Source organism: Chenopodium album, chromosome 13 (assembly GCF_948465745.1).
Source record: "Chenopodium album chromosome 13, dcCheAlbu1.1, whole genome shotgun sequence".
NCBI classification, from domain to species: Eukaryota; Viridiplantae; Streptophyta; class Magnoliopsida; order Caryophyllales; family Amaranthaceae; genus Chenopodium; species Chenopodium album.
Genome location: NC_137846.1, coordinates 5,676,990 through 5,702,448, shown reverse-complemented (window position 1 = coordinate 5,702,448; position 25,459 = coordinate 5,676,990). Strand labels below are relative to the sequence as shown.

The 25,459-nt window shown below is 31.2% G+C and overlaps 1 protein-coding gene and 1 pseudogene across 3 annotated transcripts; both read right to left on the bottom strand.

Moving 5' to 3' along the window:
• Positions 1-2,588: 2,588 nt before the first annotated feature.
• Positions 2,589-5,351, bottom strand: LOC145574387 (protein ATAF2-like). 2 transcript variants are annotated; one of them, XM_081632162.1, is made up of 3 exons: positions 5,005-5,351; positions 4,432-4,706; positions 2,589-3,324 (listed from the first exon to the last, which is right to left on the bottom strand). In XM_081632162.1, exons 1-3 carry the CDS (start codon positions 5,165-5,167, stop codon positions 2,851-2,853), a joined length of 912 nt encoding a protein of 303 aa, XP_081488288.1. In that variant the 5' UTR covers positions 5,168-5,351; the 3' UTR covers positions 2,589-2,850. The 2 variants fall into 2 exon arrangements, with proteins under 2 accessions (XP_081488288.1, XP_081488289.1); XM_081632163.1 differs by lacking the exon at positions 5,005-5,351 and adding an exon at positions 4,834-4,965.
• Positions 5,352-18,505: 13,154 nt separating this feature from the next.
• Positions 18,506-24,061, bottom strand: LOC145574386 (SNF1-related protein kinase catalytic subunit alpha KIN10-like; annotated as a pseudogene). Its single transcript, XR_014098053.1, has 10 exons — positions 23,694-24,061; positions 23,006-23,190; positions 22,463-22,647; positions 22,174-22,356; positions 21,595-21,716; positions 20,348-20,534; positions 19,955-20,050; positions 19,790-19,873; positions 19,140-19,475; positions 18,506-18,780 (listed from the first exon to the last, which is right to left on the bottom strand). The product of XR_014098053.1 is annotated as an SNF1-related protein kinase catalytic subunit alpha KIN10-like (transcript).
• Between the last annotated feature and the right edge of the window lie 1,398 nt (positions 24,062-25,459).

Below are 25,459 nucleotides of genomic sequence, written 5' to 3'. Positions count from 1 at the left end.
ATTTTATACAGTGATGCTATGTACTTGTATGTATAGGTCACATATGCATCATGGTCCAATATTGGATCTTTGATGGTGGGAATTGAATCGAAGTAGTGACACCTTTTAAATTAATTTGGACTAAAACATATGATCAAGTTGGTCCAGAGTATCATAATGTTGCCATCATTCGTCGACATAACTATAGTTATTGCGTAAAGCATACTACAATTTTCTGGCGTCTTGTTTTATCTGCAAATGCTTCCAAACTCATTCATTTCATTTCGTTTATTTATTTAGGAATAATCGTTCGTGGGTTTTGCTTACCCATTAACTATTTAGTTGCCTTTTATCATACTCAAATGCAAGTTCGATGGTTTAATTTGAAACTGTGGTACTTTCGTCATAGGATAACTGTGGTCACATCCTTTGATATTGAGCACATAGGGAATATGCTCATCTTACTTAAATAACTAATTCGTACTACGGAGCCTGTGAAAATTTTGAACAGCTAATTTTGACATTTTTTTTTTATCACAATAGCTAATTTTGTTGAACAAATTATTAACGGGTTGAAAATTTTTAAGGAAATGTTATTTTTATGCGCGTATGTCAATATAATATTTTAACTGATAATATCTTTAGTTATTAATAAGTAAAAATTATAACAATTAAATATAATAAACTATTCATTGAAACGATTATTTTAACTATTCATATTATACCTACAAAAATATGTTTATTCTAATGTATAAATCACAAACATTAGTCAAAGTTAATTGGATGAAGAGTGTAAAAAGTCAAAACGTCTCATTTATTTGAACACGGAGGAAGTATAAATTTCTTTTTTCTAAAAAAGTACTAATTTCTTTTAATTGGATAAACATACCTAATATTGGCTCTTTACCAAAACCCTGTACTATTGCCTTTAGAGAGCTTCTTATACATTGTCTAGCAATAAGCCGTATAATTTGGTTTTGTGAAAGCTCTAACGATTAGTAGTTATTAACTGGTGTTTAATAAATATATCAACAAAGTGAGATGATCAGATGAACAATAATGTTATGCAAGTTGAGCTCTATTCGCAAATATTGGATAAGCATTGATATACCTTGGTGGTAGTTTGTCTATCATCTATAATGTGTAATTTAAGTCAATAAGTATAGTACATTTTGTAAATAATTAATTACTTCGTATTAACTATACCATGTGTACTTTATAATTTGATGGATAAAATAAACAATTGTTTTAAATATGAAAGATAACTAATTGTGAACTTAAAACAGAAAAAATGTGCTTGTAGACTTGAAACCTCTCAACATGAGTTGAAAACTTTAAGATCAATTTAGCTCGTAACAACACTTGAATTTAACTAAAATTTGAGCAATATAAATATATAGACTATATAGGTTGAGTAATAAACCTTACAAATCGAATTTTTTACTGCATTCTTATTACAAATTATATTAATAATATCGGACTTTGCCACTCTTGTAAGCATTGTATAAGATTATATAATTACTATTAAAATATAATTTGTTGACTCAATTAACCTCATAATTTCAAAGATGCTCATAATTAAGATTCTCGAAGCAAGCTCAATTCTACTCAATTTGTGTATAAAGATGAAATTATAATACTTGTATAAAAGTTTTAATCTTTTATTTTATTGAGCATCAAAATTACACCAACCATATAACAACATGAGACGTGGATTAAGACATGTTGTTGGGTGTGTGCCGCAAATTGCATTGAGATGGGACCCACTCTTAAGCTGATTGTGAACCAATCACAACATCATTTTAAATCTCTACAGCCGTCTTTGTAATTTTTATGATCCAGTCAAATAAAGTGGCAAGAAAAAAGATAAGGACTTCATTTTTATTTTTGGATTTTTTTTTTTTTTTGTTTTTTGTTTTTTGTTTTTTGTTTTTGAGCAATATAGTTTACTGTATATTAGTCATAGTTATCCTAAATTACTTGATTTTGACTATATGCTTATCATAAACATAAGTCATCCAATTGTGAGGAAAGGATCTTTTCCTCTCCTAGTGTGAGGTATCTAATCTCGAATTATGCTTGAGTTTAGAAGAATCTTATAAATGTGGAAAAAAAAAAACGAGTGCAAGTAAGTAAAGAAAAATAATATTCATAATTAAATCTCATCATTTATTCTAAACTGAACAATAATTGAAAAATCAGAAGGACATGAAATGTGGTCAAAATTATGCCACATTTATAGCGTGAGGCAATGAAATTGAAGTTTGTGTATGTGATAACTTGAGGCAATGGCAATGAAATTGAAATTGAACCATTAATTATGTCCCTTCTCAATTTCTCATGCCTTCAATCTTTGCCACCAGACCACTACCACATTTGTGCATTTGGTTTCAATTTTAAGTTGGGGTTCTTTTTCGCTTTATTTCAACTTAAAGTTGTAACGTTATTAGAATATTCAATTGCGTATGACAAAAAAAAGGGTAAGAAAACACTTTATAGTTTCTTTTCCTCATATAGTCATATATTATCAAAACAACTCACCTCAAAAGTTTTGCAACTGAAACATACTAGCATCATATATACATTGATCTCTAGAGTCTAGACAAGAGTACTGAAATTCTGAATAATTAAATTTCCCCGCAATATTTTTTGGATAACAAAAAATTGTTCTACAAAGCCCCTAAAATCTATTATAATCCTAGAGGTAAAACTACATATTAACATGCTGAATCTTAAGAATGAATTTACAAAGGATTAATTAATGATCCTTCTAAAAACTATTCTTCATCAGCATCCTAAGTTTTAAAATTCACTAGCTTGTCACTGGATCGGACTACCATACCCACTTCATTCCGGCCGGATCGGGCTAGCTTACCGAAGGAGCATATATATGTCCTGAAAATTGGTCATCTGATCATTCTGAAAGTGGACTGTTGGGCCAAATGGGTCCTCAGGAAATGGATCCATGTAATTGAACGGAGGTAAGTCAAGGTTGCTCTTGCCTAGTTCATTCCACTTAGGGTCACTTTGGACCTCCTTGTCACACATAAACTCGGGTGAGGCTACATGGTTCGACCCACTCGTGTCCGTGTGGCACCGAGGGACCGAGTCTGATGTGTCGAAATGCAGCAGGTCATTTTTCACCGGGGCAATGGGTGATGGGGTCATGTACCCCATGGGCACGGTCTGGCCCGGTGTGGAAATATTGGGCTTTTGATCCTCAAAGTCTGAGTATTGGGCCATGGAATTGGGCATTGACATGGGCTTGGACTTCTGATCAATGCTATAGTCCTTCTCAATCACACCCTTCTTGTTGTATATACGGCATAACACCCAATCATCAAGCTGAAATAGTTGAAAATAAAAATATGTCAATTATTTGAAATTTGGACCGTCATTTATTGAAAAAATTGTGACAAACTGACACGTCAATAATCTTATCAAATGTACTAGCTAAACTGTTGACTTATGAATCTCATTATTATTGTTGCTTAAGAGATGATCATATGATGTTATATCCATTAATTATTGCCACCCCCTAAGTCCAATCCTTACAAGTCACAACAACAAATTATGGTAATTAAACTAATAATAATTGTACTAGATTACAACACATGACAAGCAACAATTTTTTTTACAACTAAGCATGACATTATTGAAATAAAATCATGATTCGACATCTTTCACTTAGGTAAATATAACGTGATAAAATGTGTGTATACATGAAAAACGTTTCATTCTTATTTCATCGCTATCAATTAGATTATAACAGTTGGTCAAATAATGTGACACCCTGCGTAACGAGTTTAATTATGTATGTACATACATCGAGATCATCGATAATTGACTCAATGTTAATGACTAGGCCACGGGTCGAAAATAATTAGCACACCAAGCACAAAGTTGGTAAAGATGTGAACCTAAAATTTAATGGTGTCACAATTAAAAGATAAGCCTTATCTTATCTCTAATGTAAGGATGAATCAAATAAGCATAAAATACTAATAAAAATAAATTAATTTTATACATTTAAATATCAAAAAATCATATATTCTCATGAAAAATGCCAATAACACAAGAACTTCTTGGAAGGCTCCATGTTCTAGAATGTATTTGTCTTCATATGTATAAACCTCATATGGGTGGTCCCTAATGTAGCACTAGGGTGGCACTAGAAAAGCCTAGTGAATCACATGAGATCCTAGCCGTACTTTTAATTTTTTAATAACATAAAAAAAAAAAAAAAAAAAAAAAAAAAAAAAAACATTAAAAATATCACAACAAATTATTAAATGACCAAACTACCCTTACCACATTTCACACTTCCAATTTTACCCTTAACTCATGAAATTACTCTAACATGGTTAATTAACATTTAACAAAACAAATCAAGATTATGAATTCATAAACTAGAGATGAACAAAATTAATAAGAAGTTAAAATGAAAATTACCCTAAGATTGGTTCTCTTGCCAGCTGATCGATCAACATTAGCGAGGCGATACTCGTGCATTATCCAATTAGTCTTAACACCCTTAGGGGCTTTTCCGGCATAAAACACCAAAGCTTTTTTAATACCAAGAGTTTTGGGTTTTCCAATGGGCTTATCCGCCCCGGTTGCCTTCCAATACCCGGTTCCTGCGGCCCGATTCGGCCTTGACCCGTTTGGATATTTTCTGTCTCTTGGTGAAAAGAAATACCACTCTTTCTCACCATATAACGCCATCCCTATAAAATAAAATCAACAACAAAATTCAATCAATTTCATTTTTCTCAAATTAATTACATAAATTGAACAAATTCTTATTCATTTTTGTTATGTAAGAAGTATATTATATGTATTTAATTAACTTACCCAGATGAAAAATAATTCAATTACCCAAGAATCTCGCCTTGAAAGGGGATCCATCCATGTTAAATTATGGTTATTAATCTATTAAACTCAAGATAAATCAAACAAAAATTTACAAAATTAAAAAAAAAAAAAAAAAAAAAAAAAAAAAAAAAAAAAATTGAGAAAAATTACCAGGAAGTTGCCAAGGATCAAATTTGTAGAGATCAATTTCAGCAATAATAGGAACAGAAATCCGTTGAGAAGCACACTTGCGACATAAGTAATGAACCACTAATTCTTCATCGGTCGGGTGGAATCGAAACCCAGGCGGTAAAACGAGTTCTTCGCTCATCATTTCTCACTGATTATTCTTCTTCTTTCTTTAAAAAATGAATCGGATCAATCGAATCGAATCGGATTGACAAGATTTGAAAATCGATACAACAGTAGCGGTAGAAATACGATTAATCGATTTTGTAGTTGAGATAATTTTGTTGTTGCTTCGTTTTGGTAATCCCGAAGTCGAAGCTGCTCAAAACACGGGCCTTCGGACAGAGGACTTCACTCCCTTTTTATAGAGGGAGGATTCTGTCAAGAGGTGGGTGTATGTGGTGGGGTTTATTATTTTATTTTATTTTATAATTTTATTTTATTGTTTTTTGGTTTTTTAATTCGCACGTGTTTGGAGTACTACCCTTGGTTGAAATTGTTAAAAGGTTGGTCTCATTAAACAAATGTTCAACTCTTAGGTTAAAAATGAGTAACTCTTACATTTGTTGTACTACTAGTCTACTATACTACCCCAAAGGCCAAGCCACAAGTTGTGAGTTGTGTCAGTTGTATGGTGATGTATGAATATTTTAACTCTAAGGTGGATGTATGAATATTTTCGGAGGAATTTACTATAGGATTGTAAATTATTTTGTGTGTTTCAATATTGAGAAAAGATCGTCATGAGTTTAAGCTATTTGTAATTTTTGTAGTGTATGTATTGTGTTTGACTAAATTTTAACAAAAGTGATTAAGATTAGCTGTAATTTTTGTAAGCCTTATCCAAATTATGATTTCAAAGAGTTATACTAATTCAACACACAATACACATGAAGATTAATCAATTTTAATAAACTTTTAATGTCAATCGATGTAAGAAATAAGAAAATGAAATGCGAAAAGTATAAGTTTTTTTTTAGTATGTAATAGTTTTGCATAAAGAGTTTTTTACGTGATTGTGGAACTTTAAGTTTTGACCATTTTCTACAATCATCCTCCTCATTGTTGGTAGAGTGACGTTTTAGAAACTACATATAAGAAATGTGGACTTTAATTCCGAGTATACATATATTATATTTATTTATTTACGAAATAATTTTCCAAGCAACTAATATTATTTAACACCAAATCTTTTCATCAAATTAACTTTTTTTCGCTATTACAAATAGCTAATTTTCCAAATACTTACTATCACTACATCTTAGAATGATCACATTCTTTTTACGGTATGTTTAAAATACATACATATCTTCGTTTTATACACCTTGAAATTATAAAAGCTGATTTTCTAAGGGTGTAATTTTTAACAAAACTATCAAATTGCACATAACTATATTCTTTCTTGTAAATTAGTGAGAATTTATAATTAAATTTTGTAAAAATTTAACGTAAATAAAATATAATGAGACAATCTTTTAAGAATAGAGAGTTGTACAATATTTTGTCGCGACTTAGAAAACTTCCAAAAGCGGGGTAATATCCCAATACAATGCATCGACAGCTGAGCCGACATTACTTGGATGACAAGCACTCAGCTGACCGCAGCCTAGACACGTGTTGACTATCCAATCAGGAGTTACCACGTATGCACCTCTCATTGTCGTACTTTTGAGTTGTTTTGTCACTGCTTCCGTCACTTTGAGAGAGTTGGGCTTTTTTGTTTTAACTTAATTTTTTTATAAACGAGTAATTGAAAACCTTCGGTTGACCTCCCCTTCGTCCATTTTTCATTTGCTGAGACTTCTAACTAATCACCAGCTACTACTACGATTAAGTAGCTGGTGATTATACTATCAACGGAGTCAGAATATATTACTCGTACTATACGAGCAGAGGCGGAGCTATTAATACTAATACTGAAATGGTCCGATGTAATTTTATTAAATTAGGCCCTAAAATTATTTTTTTTAGAAAAAATATTTTAGTAAATTTAAAAAAAGAGGCACTCTTTTAATTATTCACTAAGGAGTCTTGTACGATCGATCATCCTATACATGCTCAAAACCACCCCTGTAATGAGCATAAAATTTCGTCTATATTACTGATCTGTACTATGCTAATTAAATTTAAGAAAAACAATTAAATATATGCTCGGTACTTTTTATCTATTACTCAGTTTACTTGTACGGTTCAAGTTGTACCTCTATCTCTATTGCTTATTGTAAGTAAGTCTTTTACAGTCTACGAAAATACTCAAAATAAAAAATTAAAAAAAATAAAAAATAAATAAAAAAAAGTAACACTAAAGTACTACCTACGTAAATATTGTCAATAAAAATTGAATTAGAGTCCCATTAAAGGGTTACATATTAGTTTAATTTGGTGGTAAACAAGATAGCTATTTTTCAAATCAAGTACAAAGTACATATTAGGTCTATAACATTATGTACCCTTTATAATTAGATAAAAACCTTAATATATATATATAGTCAACAAGTCATTAGTTCTTTGAAATAGAGGAATCATGCTGGATTTACATAATTAACGTTCACGGTAATTTAATACTGTTGTTTCTAATAAAACACTAGTCATTTCTAATTGATAAGTTAAATGAATGTGTGCAAATACATTTCAAAACAAATAATAATAAATATGTTGCATACAAATTTAATTTATTGATTAACTCATTCATGCAAGCCTTAAATTAAAAGAGTATGATCAATTTATTCGATGTATGAGTGCAATCATAATGGAATAGTTTGTAGTCGGATTACCATTTTATCTATTGCCTCCATTCATATTATTTGCAACGATTTAACATTTTTCCTCTACTTTATGTCAAATCATTGCAAATAATATGAAACGGAGGTAGTATTACAAAGTACTTTATCCCTACGAAGTATTAGTCAGATCATACAAAGTACTCCGTATAATTTACCCTTCTGTTAAATCAATAAAAAAAAATTTAAAAAATAAAAAAATCATCTTAAATAATGTACTCCCTCCATCCCTTAATTATATGCCTATTTCTTTCATTTATTACTTAAATAATAGAGAGAAATAGACATATAATTAAGGGACAAAAAGAGTATTATGAAACTCATAGATGCCTTGAAAATTAGTTGATTTAATGGTGTCGTGTTAGAGCCAAGTGAATTGTGTTAAGGGCTAATATAATCAAGATTGCATATTTGCATGCGTTAATTACTCCATTTAAATTGGTAGTTCTAGCCCGTGATGTGGATGCCGCAAGTCCCCTGGCCAGGAAATATATCAACTTTATTACACGAAGTATATTTTTATTTTTATTTGCTACGGCTAGGAGATATAAAATGTTGTTGAACTTAATTTATGTGCGGGGTATGTGTCAAATTGTACATTTTTTTAAGTAAAAGAAAAACTAATTTCATGTGAAGTGAATATCTAAGAGATATTTTTAATAAATGCACATGGAGTCATGGTCTCATGGACATTAGTCAAAATATATAATTTATATTCTACATCAAAGAAATTAATATAGCAGATATTCATAAATAATTTTTTTATAACTAAAAAAAAAACTTTTAATTTGAGTTTACTATATTCTCTTATCTTTAACTTTTTGTTCTTTTGAAACCCTCTTATTTTTAACTTAATTTTACAGAGATTTTTTCTTTTAATCAAGTCGTTAAATGAAAATAAATCATATTATTCCATTTTTTTTAGAATAGATTGTACTATTACTTTAAGTTACAATAATTATTTATTGAGTGGTTTTTCTATCATTTATTAATTTCTCAATTATATGTAATAAACCTAAATTTAGGACAAAGTGAGTGACCAACTCTTAATCATAGACTGTATCAAAAAAGAAGCCAAGGTTGATTAAGTTAGAGAGATTTTTTAAGGTAATATATTGATGGGTAATGTAGAAAAAAGACAAACAAACTGATCTGATAAAGCAAATGAGATTTAAAATGATACATATTTAAATTAAAAGCAAGTTGAACGAGCATAACACAGCCTTCGTTCATGAGTTCCAATCATTATGAACTATAATTTTCATATATATATATTATGAGTCATATATATTTTACTTAATGTATGTGAAATTATGTGTCATGCTATAAGTGAACCCTATCCTAATTCCTAAATAAGATTAGTAGAATATATTCTCAATTTTAGTACTACGTACAAATTTAAATCATAAACTTATAAAATGTGCAATATATAATATGAGATCGAGAAAAGAGAGGGGGACGGTGGATAGATAAGGACAAGTGTTGAAATAGACGGTGAGATAATTATCGAAATTGATATGAATGACACGTCATTAGTGGGGGAGTATGATGTGGACTCCCACGTGTGAGGAGGCTTTAAGTCAAGCTTCTTTTATCCAACCCAATGACTAGAATATGCTTTTTCTAACTTTTTTATGTGGCATGCTTCTTCCCGATCTTTGACATTTTACACTTTCTTTTATCTTTTTTATTCACTTTTTTTTTTTTTTCCTTTTCGATTTGGATAGTGGAGAGAGTAGTAGTATAAATGTATAAAACTATAAATTATACAAATATTATTACAAGTAGCTTAACCTATAATGGGTCGTTGTATGTAGTATGAGATTTACGTGATTATTTCCGATTTGTAAAATTCAATATATACGTCGTGTTTAAGTACAAGTATATTGACATCAGTAAGGTGAACTCAATTGAGATAAATTAAACTAAACTGAACTGATTAAAGCTGAAGTGAACTGAATTGAACTAAACTGAATATAGTTGAAATGAATATTTTATGAGAGAAGAAAATTAGGAACTGAACTGAATTGAACTGATTGTAGCTAAACTGAACTGAACTAAAATTAAGCCGAAGAGAATAGACCCTTAATTTGTTTGACTAAAAATTAAGACTTAGAATATCAAAACATTTTCTTACTCTTTCTACAAATTTTAAAATCCCTTTTTTTTCCTGTTAAAATAAAGACATTTATCTATAACTTTTAGATTGAAAGAAGTAATGGTAGAGAATGTATATAATTAGATATTTAAATTACACCCTTCGTTTTTTTTTATTTACATCACTTTTCTTTTTGGGGTGTTTTTTTTTTTAAATGCATTACTTCTATTTTTGATAACTTTATACTATATTTTATCATTTCTCTCTCTTACTTTAAACCCCACTTAACTTATTTTATCATTTCTCACTATTCTATGGTTCCCACTAAAATAATAAAAATATCTATCCTTTCTCACATACTTTCTCTTTCATGGTCCCCATCTTACTTTTACTATAATAATTTATTCACCCACTCACAATATTATATTACTCTCCTAAAACTTTGTGCAACCCAAAGTGATACAAATAAAAAAAAACGGGGAGAGTACTTATGATCTGATGTGTTTTGGTCGACTAATTTTTACTTAAATTGTATTAGACAAGAATGAGTTTGAAGAAAGTTCAAATAACTAAGAAAGATTTATTATAAGATACAGATTTAATAAGTTATGAGAAATTCAAAAGTTTCATAAATTTTACTCTTATAATAAGGGTCTGTTTTGTTCAGCTTAATTTAGTTTAATTCAGTTCAGCTCCAATCTGCTCACTTCAGTTCAATTCCTAATTTCCTTCTTTAATAAACAATTTATTTCAGTTCAGTTCGATTCAGCTCCAATCAGTTCAGTTCAGTTCAATTTAATTATTTTCAGTAAATCGGAATAGGCCCTAAATCGGACTAAACACCCCACAAGTGATAAAGGTGTAAGGTTAATAGTTAGGACACCTACCATCTTCTCGTCAAGAATGTTCTCTAAAAAGAAACTCCAGATCACTAATCAATAATGGATAAATAAATAGAGTAGCTAGTACTAATAATTAGTGAAAAGAAATAAGGTAAAATTAACATAAGAACAAAGAAACAAGCTTAACTAACTTGGGACGCCTCGGTTTTTCCTTTCCTAGTTCTCTCAATCATATTCAAATGTTGATGAAGTGTACAATAAGTTATTTTAAAATGTGTGCGAATATGATTGGACCATAGGACATTGTTGTCACCTTTTTGTTTATCCTAATAATAATTGCTCAATATATATTTGACAAGTTTATTATTATTACTACACAATACGAAATAATGGGAAATTTTCTAGGCTATGATTGTCAACAATAATGCTTAGATCGTTGTTACTTGTTGCTTGAGGAGCTTAAATAATAGAGTGGTCATTCTCGACAATAGGGATGGAACAGTAATGCAAATCAATTAGAACGACTTTGATTATGATTTTAGCGGATTGTGACTTTGTGAATATTGAAATAGTGATAAAAAAAATACGGAGTAATAATACAATAAATTTGAAAGTTTAATTTTCATATATGGAGTATATATTCATACTCTTCTCACACTAGAATAATTTGATTTTTGCTTATTAACTTACTTGATATTTGTATTAATTTTTGAAAAATAAGTACATTTTTATCTAGAGTTGGATTAGCTAAATAGATATAACCACTATATAGGTAGAAATGATTGGTATTTGAGGTGGGTGATGGGCGGCGGGCAAAGTGTAATAATGATGCACAAGTAGTTGTGGTAAATGGGACATTCAAATTAATAAGTTCAAGTAATTTATTACTCGTATGAAATATTACCAACTTCAATCACATTGAATTTCAAGACTATGTACTCCGTAACAATTGATTTGCACCGTCACTCGTTCAATTTTCATTTTAGGTTGGGCCAGGGTTAAGTTAAATATTAAAGGTTGGTTTTGCTAAAATTACAGGGGTTTGAGGTAGTTCGTATGGTTTTAGAATTGTCTCACCGTGTCGGGTATGATTGTTAAGGTTTTGTACTTGACCATTAGTTGTCGTCGTTGATAGTATATGGAGCAGAAAAGGTGACCAATCAGGCAACACCCTTGATTATCATCCTGGTCTACTCCTTTCATTTATGATATCAAGCCCCTATTCTATTGAGCTAAATTAAATTATATTGAACAAAACTAAACTAAAGTAATTAACATAAACTAAGTAGAGCTGAATTGAAATGAAGACGAAAATACATTCAATTCAAAAGAACATGCCTAATAAAGTTTTACTTGTATATATTTATGCATTAACAAAACCGCAAATCTAAATCAATCTCAGAAAGAATTTCAACATAATTCACAATCCTACCAGTCACATTGTTTAGATCATTTTTTAGGTTCAAAAATATTATCTAATTTGAAGATGTCCTTAGATATATTAACTTTATGAGACAACACAACAAATAAATATGATGATTCATGCACTTTCTTTTTCGAGTGAAAAACTGTGCTGTATTTCAAGGTTTCAAACAAAAAAATAATATCCACTTTAATTTCTTTTTGTATTTTGCATGCTTCCAAACAAAGAAGAAATCTCCAGAAAAAACAATAAAACTACAGTAACTTATGTTGATTTTATATGTTGGTATAAAACGACAACGTAGTGATTGACCAAAATTTCATAACCTACCTGTTTAGATGTTTACGTCCCAAATTATCACCTAATTATGCAAGTAGGATTAATTAACCTAACCCATAAGATTCGATTCTACTTATTAATCTCTTTTAGATAAGTGTTTAATTTTCTAGTGAATGGGACATACAAAATACTCCGTACCATATAATATAATTAATTAATATGATATGCTTAGTACGTAGACATGCAGTAACTATCGGTGAGTTTAGAAGGCATGCTAATTGCATCATTTGAGAACCTTCCTTTTTATCTCTTTTTAGTTTTTACAAATCAAAGTTTGTACTTCGAAACTATTTTGTTAGGTCAACATCAAAAAGGAAGCTTAGCTACATAATGATTTAATGTATTATTTGATACCTATGCAAAATTACATGGATTCAATTGACGGGGAGAGGTGAGGTAAAATATCTAAAATTCACAAATTCCAAATGCTTATTAATGATTTTTCAAATAGTATATGTTATAAGCTCGTGTCGAATGATGAGAGTTTGATCATCACGTACATAAAAACCTAGGCCGTGCCAGAAGGGATAAAACTAATTGATGATAATTAGTCCGAGCTGAGAGACCAAGTACCAAGCTTGTTCAATAATTTTGTCATTCTTTCTCTATGTTTTCGAAGGACAACTAATTAAAAATCACATGTGGTGGATTGTAACATAAAGCTTAACCATTCTTAAATGTACTTGGTTTTACATATATTGAATAAACGTGTCGCGTGTGTGATGCATATGCACTTATGTTCAAGCATGTGTCGTGCTTGTTGGCTTGTTGCTCCATAGGCTGTTCTATGTACTAGTATAGCCATCAAGAAAGAAAAAAAAAAAAGTGCAAAATATAAAAACAAGCACACAATCAAAACCACAAATTGAATAAAATTGTAAGCAACTTGCCAGGTATATCTGAAAACTAAAGCTATGAAATCAAATCAAGTAGCCCTTTATTTTTGGTCCACTTCATAGTGAATGAATCCAATTAAATTTGTTTCATCAAATTTAGCTAAATTTCCAAGAAAAATACAGAAATTGATATTCACTCGCTTTGTTGATGTTGAAAAAAATCTTGAAATTCCTTTCACACTTAATTTTATTTATATTATTATTTTATAAATTATACGCGGTTATTTATTTTGGATATTTTTCATTAGAGCATCAACTTCAAAAGTGCTCAAAAACACCTTCCTAACACTTATTAGAGTGACACGTGTAGCTGCTTTTTGTTTATAGAGATAAGAGCATTATAATCTCATGATAATCAAGGCAGGTTGCCATTATAGGTGACATTGCTATGATTAATCACTTATTAGTGACACGTATCGTACATAATTGGAGCTTAATTAGTACTTGTATTTCTTATGAAGTCTTTAGCAATGTAGATACGTAGCATGAACACTACTTTTAGAAGATTTTGTATCTTGTGCCTGATTTTTATGTTTAGGTTTATATACTATCTCCGGTTCTTATTATATGCAACTTTGGTGTATTATTTGTGAAATATAAAAAATTCCAAAGTTGCATATAATACGAACCGGAGGTAGTACATATCATGTGTTTAAAGCCTCCAACGAAGAGCACGCTATAACTCTATTCAATTTCATATTTATTTTCATTTTCTATTATAAATTAGGAATTGATAATAATTATTAAAAGAGAAATTTTTACCAATAAGATTATTACGGAGTATAGTAGATTAAACTCTAAAAAGGCTCAACAAATTAATTCTGTTTTATTTAATAATAAAAAGATGACTCTCATAATAAACAAAAATATAAACTAATAAATAGTGTTCGAATCCCACTAATGGGTTATGCCCTTATGCATATTCCATGTCAAAAGAAAGTTTGACCACATGAAAGAACAATGAAATTTCAATATCTTTGTAAACTAACTAGTTGGTCTGATCTTCTTCATTAGCTCATAAATGATGCAAAGAGGATGAAACTACATGTAGATCCTTGAAGTAGTCCAATCCTAATAGAAAAATCTTTCTTTACTCTACCAAATATTGTCATATTGACTTATCTATAAATTAATTTTGACCATATAAATTCTTATTCATGTATTAAAAGGTATAAATGTTATTCATGTATTTTATACATCTTGATTGATTAAACTTTACATTTTTAGTTGATATTCGATACGAAGTCAATAATTATATATAATTATGGGCAAAGGCAAGTGTTGGCAAATGTAATACCTTAATTGATATGCTAAATTTGATAAAGAATAAATTGAGGAAATATTTAGAGATAGGCATAAACCAGGTCATGCAAGCGTGCACATATATTGTATTAACACGTATGAAATGAGTTTGTAAAAAAGTCGGGGTGTGCCGGTTTGTTTTGATCTTTCATAAATTCATTATTAGCCCGACTCATTTGCAGCTCTAGATCATAGTATTGACAGTAGCTAGCCAATTACTTGTTACTAAACAAATTAAAGACTAATTGAAAGTAGAAATTATTTTTACTAATTTCGTAATGTCTAATACAACTCATAATAATTAATATTGTAAAAATATACATTGAAACGAATATAACAAACTGATATAGACATCGTAATACTCCGTTGGTAGTGCTAATAAGAATAGAGGGATGTATCTAAAAGTAAAAACAAAAATGAAGATAAAAGCATTATGGTACATTGATATGGTGTTTGCCAACCATTTTGTCATAGTAAATGATTATGATTATGATTATGATCGATCCTTCTTGAAATGAGGAAGAATTATCACAAAAAAGTAATCTGATGAAATCTTTGCGCATCAGAAATCTGTCTAAAATGTTGTTAATATTGTTCCTTTTTCTCAAATAAATCTTAGGATAATAATTATTAATCAAATCATAAAGTTGGCCAGATTTGATTTTCTCATGACATGTGAAGTATGACCTATGGCATGACGATATATTTTTGCCAATAGATATTGACAGTAGAACTTGCTACTCTCTTTCCATTATTTTCTAGTTTATGCTTTGTACTTTTTTTTAGAATTTATTTTGTCATTTTGACAATTTGACAAAATCTTCAATTTTGTGGGTCCAATTTCACGGGAGAGTCATGTTTTGATGTTCTATATACTCCGTACTTTCTCAAATAAACTGTGCTAAATAGCAACTAGTTTTGACTAGAAATAATCTACGAGTTATTTTTTACCCAACTTTTTCTTACATTAATCCAATATATGTTGAATTTTAAGTACCTACTTTTAATACGAGTGTAATATTTTCTTTAACTAGAGAGCTCCTTACTATTAACAAGATAATTATTGGAATTTAATTCGTGAAATAATTTGTTTACATAGATTACAAATTTTATAAGTCCACATTATTGATCATGCTCATCAACTCATCATAAGCTTAATCAAACACATCTTTATCATTTTCATTATTTAAAAAAAAAAAATACAAGTAATTCTAAATTTTCTATATGTTCATGACCATAAAAATATGAAATGGACATGTATATTAACAATAATAATATTGCATACTTTGATACTTTCCGATTATGCATGATGTAGGTTTGTTCTATTAATCAAACATATTTAGAAAAAAAAAAAAAATCAAGTCTTTATGTCAAGTACATGAAATTTAATGCATGTTTACTTTGACTAGTATGATGAAGTTTTCAAACCTCACGTGCAATAATGTTTTCTAGAAAATGGTGTATTTTTTAACCAACATGCATGCATCAGAAACAAAATGGTGCAATTGTATAAATTTAGCATAAAATGAGCATGTACCTTGTTGACTAGTTCCATGCAAGTTGAGAAAAGTATACGGCTACAATACTTATAACAACAATTATTATAGCTGATAAAACTGAAATTAATTGTCTTATTATTTCATCTTGTTTAATTTCTTATATTGTGAGAGAGCGAGGTACATATTACGTAGATACTTCATACTATCTCCGTTAACTTTTACTTACAACTTTGAAATATTTTATATCTCACAAACAATACCCCAAAGTTGCAACTAAAAGTTAACGGAGGTTGTATTTGATATCGAATATAATATATGAGTACATCATTATTTTTTGTGGTTCATTGTACACAATTAATAAAATATTCTTCCAACTAAGTTTTAAAAATTACAACATGATTTTTCAAAATCATCTTCGTGACTTTTTTTTTTCTTTTCCAAATTTTTTTGTTGTCACTTAAATGAAAGGTTTAATCATTTTCGTGACTTTAATTTTTTAATTTTTTTTTTTTTTGACGAGATATCTAACAAGCATACTTTTTCTTTTGTTTCTTGTTATATTTTCCTATTTGTTTATACTTTTACATTTTTATTAATTTAATCTAATGCAAATGGAGTCTAATTGATTTTTTCATAATAAGAAACATTAAATTGCAAGTTCTCGTTTTATTTGTTTGTAAAATATAAAATATGACAATAATAAAGAAACGAAGGGAGTAATTATTATCATGCACTTTTGCACAAGTTACGTACTCCCTCCATCTCCAAAAGAACGACCCATTTGGGTTGATTACGCGGGTATTAAGAAAGTTAAATAAAAAGAAGTAAAAGTATATTGAAAAGATAAATTTACATGGGGTTTGTAAAAAAATAGAGAGAGAAAGTAATAAAATTACATGGAAAATCAAATTTTTATATGGGGAAGCTAATTTTGCACAAATATTATTGCAAATTGGTGGGTATTTTAATGCAAATGGGTCATTATTTTTGGGACTAAAATTAGGCCAAATGGGTCGTTCTTTCGGGGACGGAGGGAGTATTATTTTTCTTTCTTAGAACAAGTTTAGCCCCATAACATCATTATCTTGAGTCTTAAGACTTATGTTTAAGACTTTTCCCATTTTTCTTCTTAAATCTCAAGCAAGTCTCAAGTTGAGTCTCGAAATTCCAAAACTCAACTTAAAATTTGAGATTGGGACCCACCTCACTTTTATTTTTATCATTCTTTTATATTATATATATATATATAGGAAATTTTGTCAAAAACCTCCTTTTAAAAGCATTTTTTTTGTGAAAAACCTCCTTATAATTTTTTTTTTTGCGAAATCATACCTTAACCAAATTTTTTTTTACAAAATCATACCTTTTGACGGAAAACGGGGCGTTGACCACCCACATGTTCAACGGAAAACCACCCAATCTTATATTTCCCAAAATTTTCCAAAAATTAACCCACCACCAAAGACCAGCCACCCCGCCCACCCCCACAACACCCACGCAAACACTAACAACCCCACCAATCGACACCAACAACAGCAGCATAACTGAATACCGCACGCACCACCTCCAATCGCCACCAATTCGAGCCACATCAGACCCTCGCAACTTGCCTACCCCCACCTGCCCAACCACTCCCTTCCCGCGCGACAATACCCTAGGCTCCGACCGCCGGCGACGCTTCCTCAGATAACAACAAGAATATAAGTCTTAGGGCTAAAGTGATAAATTTATGCAAGTCTTACTGAGTCTTAACAAGAATTTGATGACATCATTTTCAATGAAAGCCACAAAAAATAATGTCACATTCAAGTCTTAAGACTTGGGGCTAAACTTGCTCTTATGGTCACGTTAGTTTTGTACTTGTACAGAACTGTCTACTATGTAAAATTTTGGTTAACATTATTAAAAAGTTTATTAAACAGAAGAAAACAGAGGACTCGTTATTGGATCACTTGCAAAAGAGTATGATGATTCAGGACCGTATTTTGGCCCAAAACTCTAACTAGTAATGTCAAAATCTCACTGATAGAAACACTAAGCAGTAAGCACTAGGTCCACTACTCCCCTGTTCTTATTTGATCTTACTATACTTAAGATGTCAGCGGTTTTAAATACTAACTCCATTACTTATTATGTGCAACTTTTGAGTATTATTTGTGTGATATAAAATATTCAAAAGTTGCACATAAAATGTAACAGAGGTAGTATAGTACTCCAACCAGTTTTTCCTTTCTACATTGCATCACAAGAGATGCCGTCTTTGTACGTTCAGACTTAGCCGGACCATGAGATGGGAGAGACTACAATATTTGCCGAATATCATTATAAAACACCACTACCCGGTAAGTACCTAGATCAGGAACAAACTCACTCTATCAAGAAATATAATGCACATTCAGAACCATATATCATATCAACAAACTATATTAATGCTATGAACATTTGATATAGCTGGTTATTGGTTGCTAAAGCACACGGAATTGAGCAAGGAAAACTGTGCAAAGATCAAGGAATAGAATATGCGGTCCCTGAACCCATCGTAGATCAAGTAGATACTTCTCCTCAGGGGCCTTGTATAGCTGTGAGAGTCACATCGGAAAATGCAGAAAAGAATAAAAAAATCAATGCAGAAAAGAGTGTTATGAATTATGATAGCCTACAACAGATACACAAAAAGAATAAAAGATCAATGCAGAAAGAATGTTATGAATTATGGTAGCCTACAACAGTAATGCGGCGACAATGGATGGTTTAAGCCTAGTTTGAAGCCCAAATTGCAGCAGTGAGTAGCAATGCGTGCTAGTGCTAGTATGACGATTTTTCACAGTACTATTAAACTTATGACAGTTGAGTGAGATGAATCAGAAAATTTTAGAGAATCACTTTATTTATCATAATGACCAGAACCATTTATCAACAATCTAGACATGAAACATACCTGCAACTCAAACTTCACGGCATTGGGAGACCTTAACACAGCATCATTTTCAGCTATGCTTGACTCTTCGTCAGAACTATGTACTGGGTTATCAACAATCACTTCATGATGACCAAGAATGCCAGGAATCCATTTGCACTTCATGCTATAATGCCCAATTTTTTTCCAGCAGAAACTAATCAAGAAACTCGTTAGTACATAACAACCAACCTGTAATCCGATAGAACATTTCTTCTCAATAGGAAAATTCTTTCCTTGGCAATCATCACAACCACGAAATTGGTGCCCAGCATCGTGAAACGTGACTTCATTTGAATGCATACCGATCAAATGGTTCTCCGGAAAAACATAAGCATGCAACTGCAACAAATATATTAGATGGCCACCTACTAGCCGAGGTAATTGCTTTCTCTTTTCCAATATAGTACAGTGAAAAACAATAAATATACTTCATACGAGATATGTTAATTGCAAGTTTTCACAAGAGTAATCCAGCATGACATCCACCAGAATTTTCAAGGAACAACAACCAGATAGTACACAAAACAATGTCAGGCACAGGAATCAAGTTTATCCCAATATACTATCCATATAGCCATTCTCAGAACTTTAAAGCAAGTCACTACTCTAGGAGGAGAAAAATTACGAACCTTTATTTCTTGGAACTCAGCCGCAAGATAGCCCCTTGAAGCTCGGAAGTGTTTATCAAAAAGCAAATAATATGCAACAGTCCCCTAAAATGTATGCAGTTGTTTGAATTTGTTCCCGTGTTTATTTTAAAAACAGTCTGCAAAATGTTACACACTTATCAAAACCTCATTCTGGAGTCTGTTGCAGAGAGATTCAATTAGCTGATTCCGGTCGTATCCCATCTTAACAACTTCTTGGAGTAAATCTTCATCAATCCGTACCTACAAAGACAAAGGTTAATTTAAATTATGACTGCAATAGGTTCAAAAAGCAGCAACACGAAATAGGCAAGTTATAGAACATCCTAATTAAGCTATATCTTCCTGAGATGTCTAGATGGCATTACAAGAATCCTCAAAGGCAGATTTCGTGAAGTTCTATCTAAATTTTATGCACCAAAAGAAGATGGCATCCAATCTGGCAGATAGTCATGAGTGTCTTAGTTCAAAACATCAGAGAGCTACTATTTCAAAAGCATATGTGGTGCAATTTGACAGCAGAATTTTTTATGGTCAAACCTTATTTGCTAGTTGCATAGTATTTGGTGGTGGCATGGTTAAGTAAATGTAGAGAATGACCTTGAAACCATATGTGCTGACGAACATCCCGGATTGTGATTCTCTTCATAGGATCAACTACAAGAATCTTAGAAATTAGATCTCTAGCTCCAGGTGATAGATGACTTGGCATTGTATAAATCCCAGCCTACAATGATAAAAATCAAATGACACCAATATTACACACATCCACAATACCTATACTAAGCGTCTAAGAAGCAGTACGAGGTACATATCTAGAAAGCAATTTGATTGCAGTTCTTTCAACATAATTTTTAATCCCTAGAGAGTTTAGTATAGCAGTGTTTATAAACAGTAACTCCTTGGACATATTATATCCTTGGATTTAAGGTCCTTGTTTCTCCAATGCATAACCAGAACAATTATTATTGATTGAGAAGGCAATTGTGTATTATCTTGAACAAAGCCATTATATGCAGGTAGGACATGTGACAGCTTCACCTTAGTTTTTCCAGCCAATATCTTTTTGGGATGTGTTTCTAAAATTTAGAAAAACTACAATTAAATTTCAGAACATACCCTGTTAAATGGAGTGGTAGAGTGAGCATGGGAAAAAGACAAATATCCTTTAGGGATATACTAGTGAAATCATGGTGAATTCGTAAGTATAAAGGATTGGGACAATGCGACTACTAATTCCGGATGAAGGGAATGTATAATACCAACGATTTGTGAAGTTTTCTTTATAGTCAATACGACCAGAATCTATATTGGTTTAATTTTCTTTTTTAAACATGTCCTTTCTTTATCTCTTAAAATCAACTATGGAAAGATGAATATTTCAATACAGAGTATCATGTATTACCATCTATTTCCCTTTAATCTTGCTGAAACTTCATTTATAAATATTCAAGTAACTATTTCTAACGAAACAAAATAACTTTCTTTTCTCCTTTTGCCAATAATGTTTTCCAAGGTTTTGGTAACACACCAGTTCAAGGGTGTTCTTGCAATCTTGCTTACTACTTATTTTCTTTCCAGAGGAAAAAAAAATTGTCAATTGAGCATTGATAATAGAAATAAAAATTAACTCAAAACTTCAAAAGTGCAAGTATCAAATCTCAAATAACCTTGTTTCACATATAGTAGGTCAACAAGTTGATATCCCCCCCCCCCCCCTCCTTTTTTAACACACGTAAAAGAAGATGGATACTGTCCAGTGACAATAAATTCAGAATAGCGTGTACCTTTATTTTATTGAGAAGGTTGGGCATACTTTCATCATCAAAAGGGAGAAATCCACAAAGGAGAACAAATAGGGTTACACCACAACTCCATACGGGCCAGCATAGAGTTTCCCAGAAATAACCTATGTGCATATTTCAGAAAAAATATCATACAGGATAGCACATTATGTTGATATCTACTAATGACATTACTCATCAATGGAAAAATGAAATGGCAAAATAAATGTACAGGAATTAAAGACTCAACAGCATGTTGAAATTCAGTTCTTTCGACATATCTTGGACAGAATGGACTTATGGACATTATTTCACCATGAAAGGCAGTGACAAGATAAACAGATATAAGCAACTTTAAACGAATTAAGACAAAGGAGAGAGGACATTTAGCAGCAAGAAGAGAAGAATATAACTGTTCAAGATGCAGTAAAATGACATAGTGAACCTCCAATATTGATATTCATACTCCATCGTAAACTGTTATATGCTTAATCAGCAATATATATAGGCTCAATCAGGTCAGAATGATCAAAGTAATTACATTATACAGTTCTTCTCCAGCAGAATTCTAGAGTATCATACCTCAGGAGCTGCATAGTTTGGGCTTCCGCAGCTGGTCTTTAGGAAGTGACCATCTCGCATTATGTTGCTCAAACCAAAATCTGCTATTTTTACATTGTGATGCGAATCCAATAGAATGTTCTCAGGCTTCAAGTCTCGATGAACAACCATATTCTTGTGACAGTAGTCTACTCCTGATATTATCTGGTCCCAGGATAGCAACAGATCCCAGGATAGCAACAGATACAATTTTTAAAATGCCAGTACGATTATTTAAGAGAACACAGCCTAAAAGTAGAAAGAAGTTTACCTGTTGGAAAAAGTTCAGTGCTTCATCCTCTTGTAGCCTACCCTTTTCCACAATGTAATCAAATAGTTCTCCACACTTCGCATGCTCCATCACAACATAAAAGTCTGATGGTGTCTCAACAACTTCATAAACTCGAATGATATGAGGGTGCATGAACGATATCAAAATATTCATCTCTCTTCTCACTACAAAACAGACAAAAGTTTATGATATCATCATCATCTTAAAAACCGGTTCATAATCAGCCAAAGAATGAAATAGCAAGAGGAACAAAGTTTAGTGAGTTCACAACCAGATAATAGCTAATATTTTACGGTTTTACCTGGTGTTAAATTGCTTTTGAAACCATACCCACCCATTTTCATCTAACCTTAAAAATGTCCTTATATCAGCAATAACTTGTAAAGGAACAAAGTTTCAAATCAAATAAAAAAACAAATCAAACACTAAAACATGCTTGGGAGAAAGAATACACATATCAGCCGAAAAGACCTTGTTAATAGGAAAGTTCAGAGAGAACAATCAGTAAGACATAGTCGTTACCTTTCTCTTCCATTTCCATATTCTTTATCTTCTGCCGGTTCAGTCGCTTGATGGTAACTATATGCCCAGTCAATTTATGCTCTGCAATTCTCATCTTGCCATATGACACAATGCTAGTAGATTTACCAAGTATATAATTTGGCAAAATAACATCCACACCACTACCATCTCGTGCTGCCATTTCCCTGTAGCGAAAGTGAAATACTTAACAAAAAAGCAATGACAGTTTACCACTGGGGATAAAAGGGAAGGTTCAATTCTCGGAAATTCAATAATATAGTTCAATGATCAAATAAACTAGGCAATTGTCCCAAACCGAATCAAATGATCATGCTTTAGTTACCGTCTTACCGAAGCATACTAACTAATGAGAAACAGACAGAAGTTTCAGTCCATACAAGAGGTCTAATACATATCAAAGAAGGTGAACAAGTAAATAATCTGAAAGTTTGTAACTTGTAAACCTGAACACAAAATCTATATATTGTACAACTGCAAAAGTAATCAAATTTCCAAAAAGTGAGAATCTTTTAAACTTTGTTGTGACACGGAGTATTCATGATGCAAATACAACCAGAGTATGACTTCGTAGATTAGAGTTACAAGGAACTCCCAATTATTCAAATATCATTGACTATACCTAGCACATTCAGAATAATTATTTACAGATTACAATACTAAAAATTACCTCGGAATTCAAGTAATCCTAGTTTCTCCTTCAACTACAACCAGGCCGTCGGGAAATTCGCCGCCTACGACCGCCGTGGAATCCGGCGGTTGATTACCGAATGCGTAGATATTGTGAATTTATTGGACATTTTTCAAAATGGATTATTGACTAGATATACTTATTAGTTGTTGGTTTATATTAATATAGAAATGGACTTATCATTGACCTGATATATTTTCTATAGAAAAATTATAGAGAACTTTGAGTTCACCGGCAAACATAATAGTGGCGAGTGTGGAAGTTGATAATTGATAAACAGCAACCACCAACAATAACCATGTATACCTGGGCCGGGCTGACTAGAGGTTCTAGCTCGGTAGGTTAGGTCTTTCTCCCATCTTTGTAACCTACGGAGTATTATTTACTTGATGGCATTAGGAATTCCTCTCGTGAAGACTGAGGGGGGATTCTTAATGTTTTCTTTTTTCTTTAAAAAAAAATTAAAAAGAGGGTATTGTGTAACTAAATACGAGTATGTAGTAGCCGATAGGTGTAAGAAAAAAGTAAATAAATACGTAGTAGGATAAATTGAATGAAGATGGTTAATATTGTAAGGTGAAGGGTACGTTGTAGTTTTAGTTTGCCAATAAAATAATAAATTTAAATTATATAGAGCTTATAGAAACGAGTTGTAGGGGAAATGTGGAAAAAAAAATGAGCGGAGGTAGTAGTACACTCTAGGGTTTGTATGTTCATTTTTTTTTTAATTATTTTTTTTTTTTGAAACACAACATTGTTTAACTTTATTTGACAATATCAAACAAAATAGGTTAAATCAATTTAAATAACCAATACGGGGTAAATAAATTAGAGGAATATATATGTAATGATACATTGATACATGCTTCCTACTAATGTTGGTATTAATAGTGTTTCAAATTTAGTATTACAATTTAAAATAATAGCCACATATAATATATCTGTTAATTGGACACTCTAATTTTAAGGGGAAGAGATGCTTTACATGCATGGCTCAACATGCCTTGGCCATGTTGAGGGAGGCATCTAAACCAAATGATAAGTGGGGGGAGTTGAGTCATGAGCAAGGTGTTAGAAGCGTTGGTACTAGCGAACTGACTCGCTCATTTGCCTTGCATCATACATTATTGGTACATCGATATGTCATTGGATTTAACATTTGTTGAGCAATTGCAACTTGACACATATAGATTCTTGTCATATGTCTTTCAATGAATTGGCTTTAATAATGTTGTTTGAGGTTAAACATATATTATCGAAATCTCCGTTAGGGGACATATGGGTATTAATTAGAGCTCAAATCCATTTGTGCATGGATTAATTATTAATTAGAGCTCAAAGCCATACATAATTACACTCTACAGCATCTTACGCACTTGGCACACTTCTTCTACTTGGCGTGGTGGTTCAACTAATTCACCTGTAGCTTGGACTCATATGTATGTTAGCTTATAGGTCAATGTTATACTGTTGAGACTTAATAATTTATCAATGACCAATAATTGTATAATTATTTGTAAATCTGTAATTGACTTTTTATACCAAGTACAGTAGTCACTTTTTTACACACATCTTTCTTTATACATGTGCAAATGTAATGTCCATTTAATCATTTTATACACTACTAGTCTACTAGTATTAATGACATAAATATCTGTTTTTGCCACCTCATTTAATCTATATATGTTGATTTATATATACTTGTATATTATTATTTTTTGTTTGATAATACAAGTACGAAGTAT

Excerpts from the sequence above, each read along its gene's own strand:
- LOC145574387 (XM_081632162.1), bottom strand. The coding sequence starts at position 5,167 with ATGATGAGCGAAGAACTCGTTTTACCGCCTGGGTTTCGATTCCACCCG. Across the intron at positions 4,707-5,004 it reads TGATCCTTGGCAACTTCCTG|GGATGGCGTTATATGGTGAG; the intron begins GTAATTTTTCTC and ends TTTATTTTATAG. Across the intron at positions 3,325-4,431 it reads GCAAGAGAACCAATCTTAGG|CTTGATGATTGGGTGTTATG; the intron begins GTAATTTTCATT and ends CAACTATTTCAG.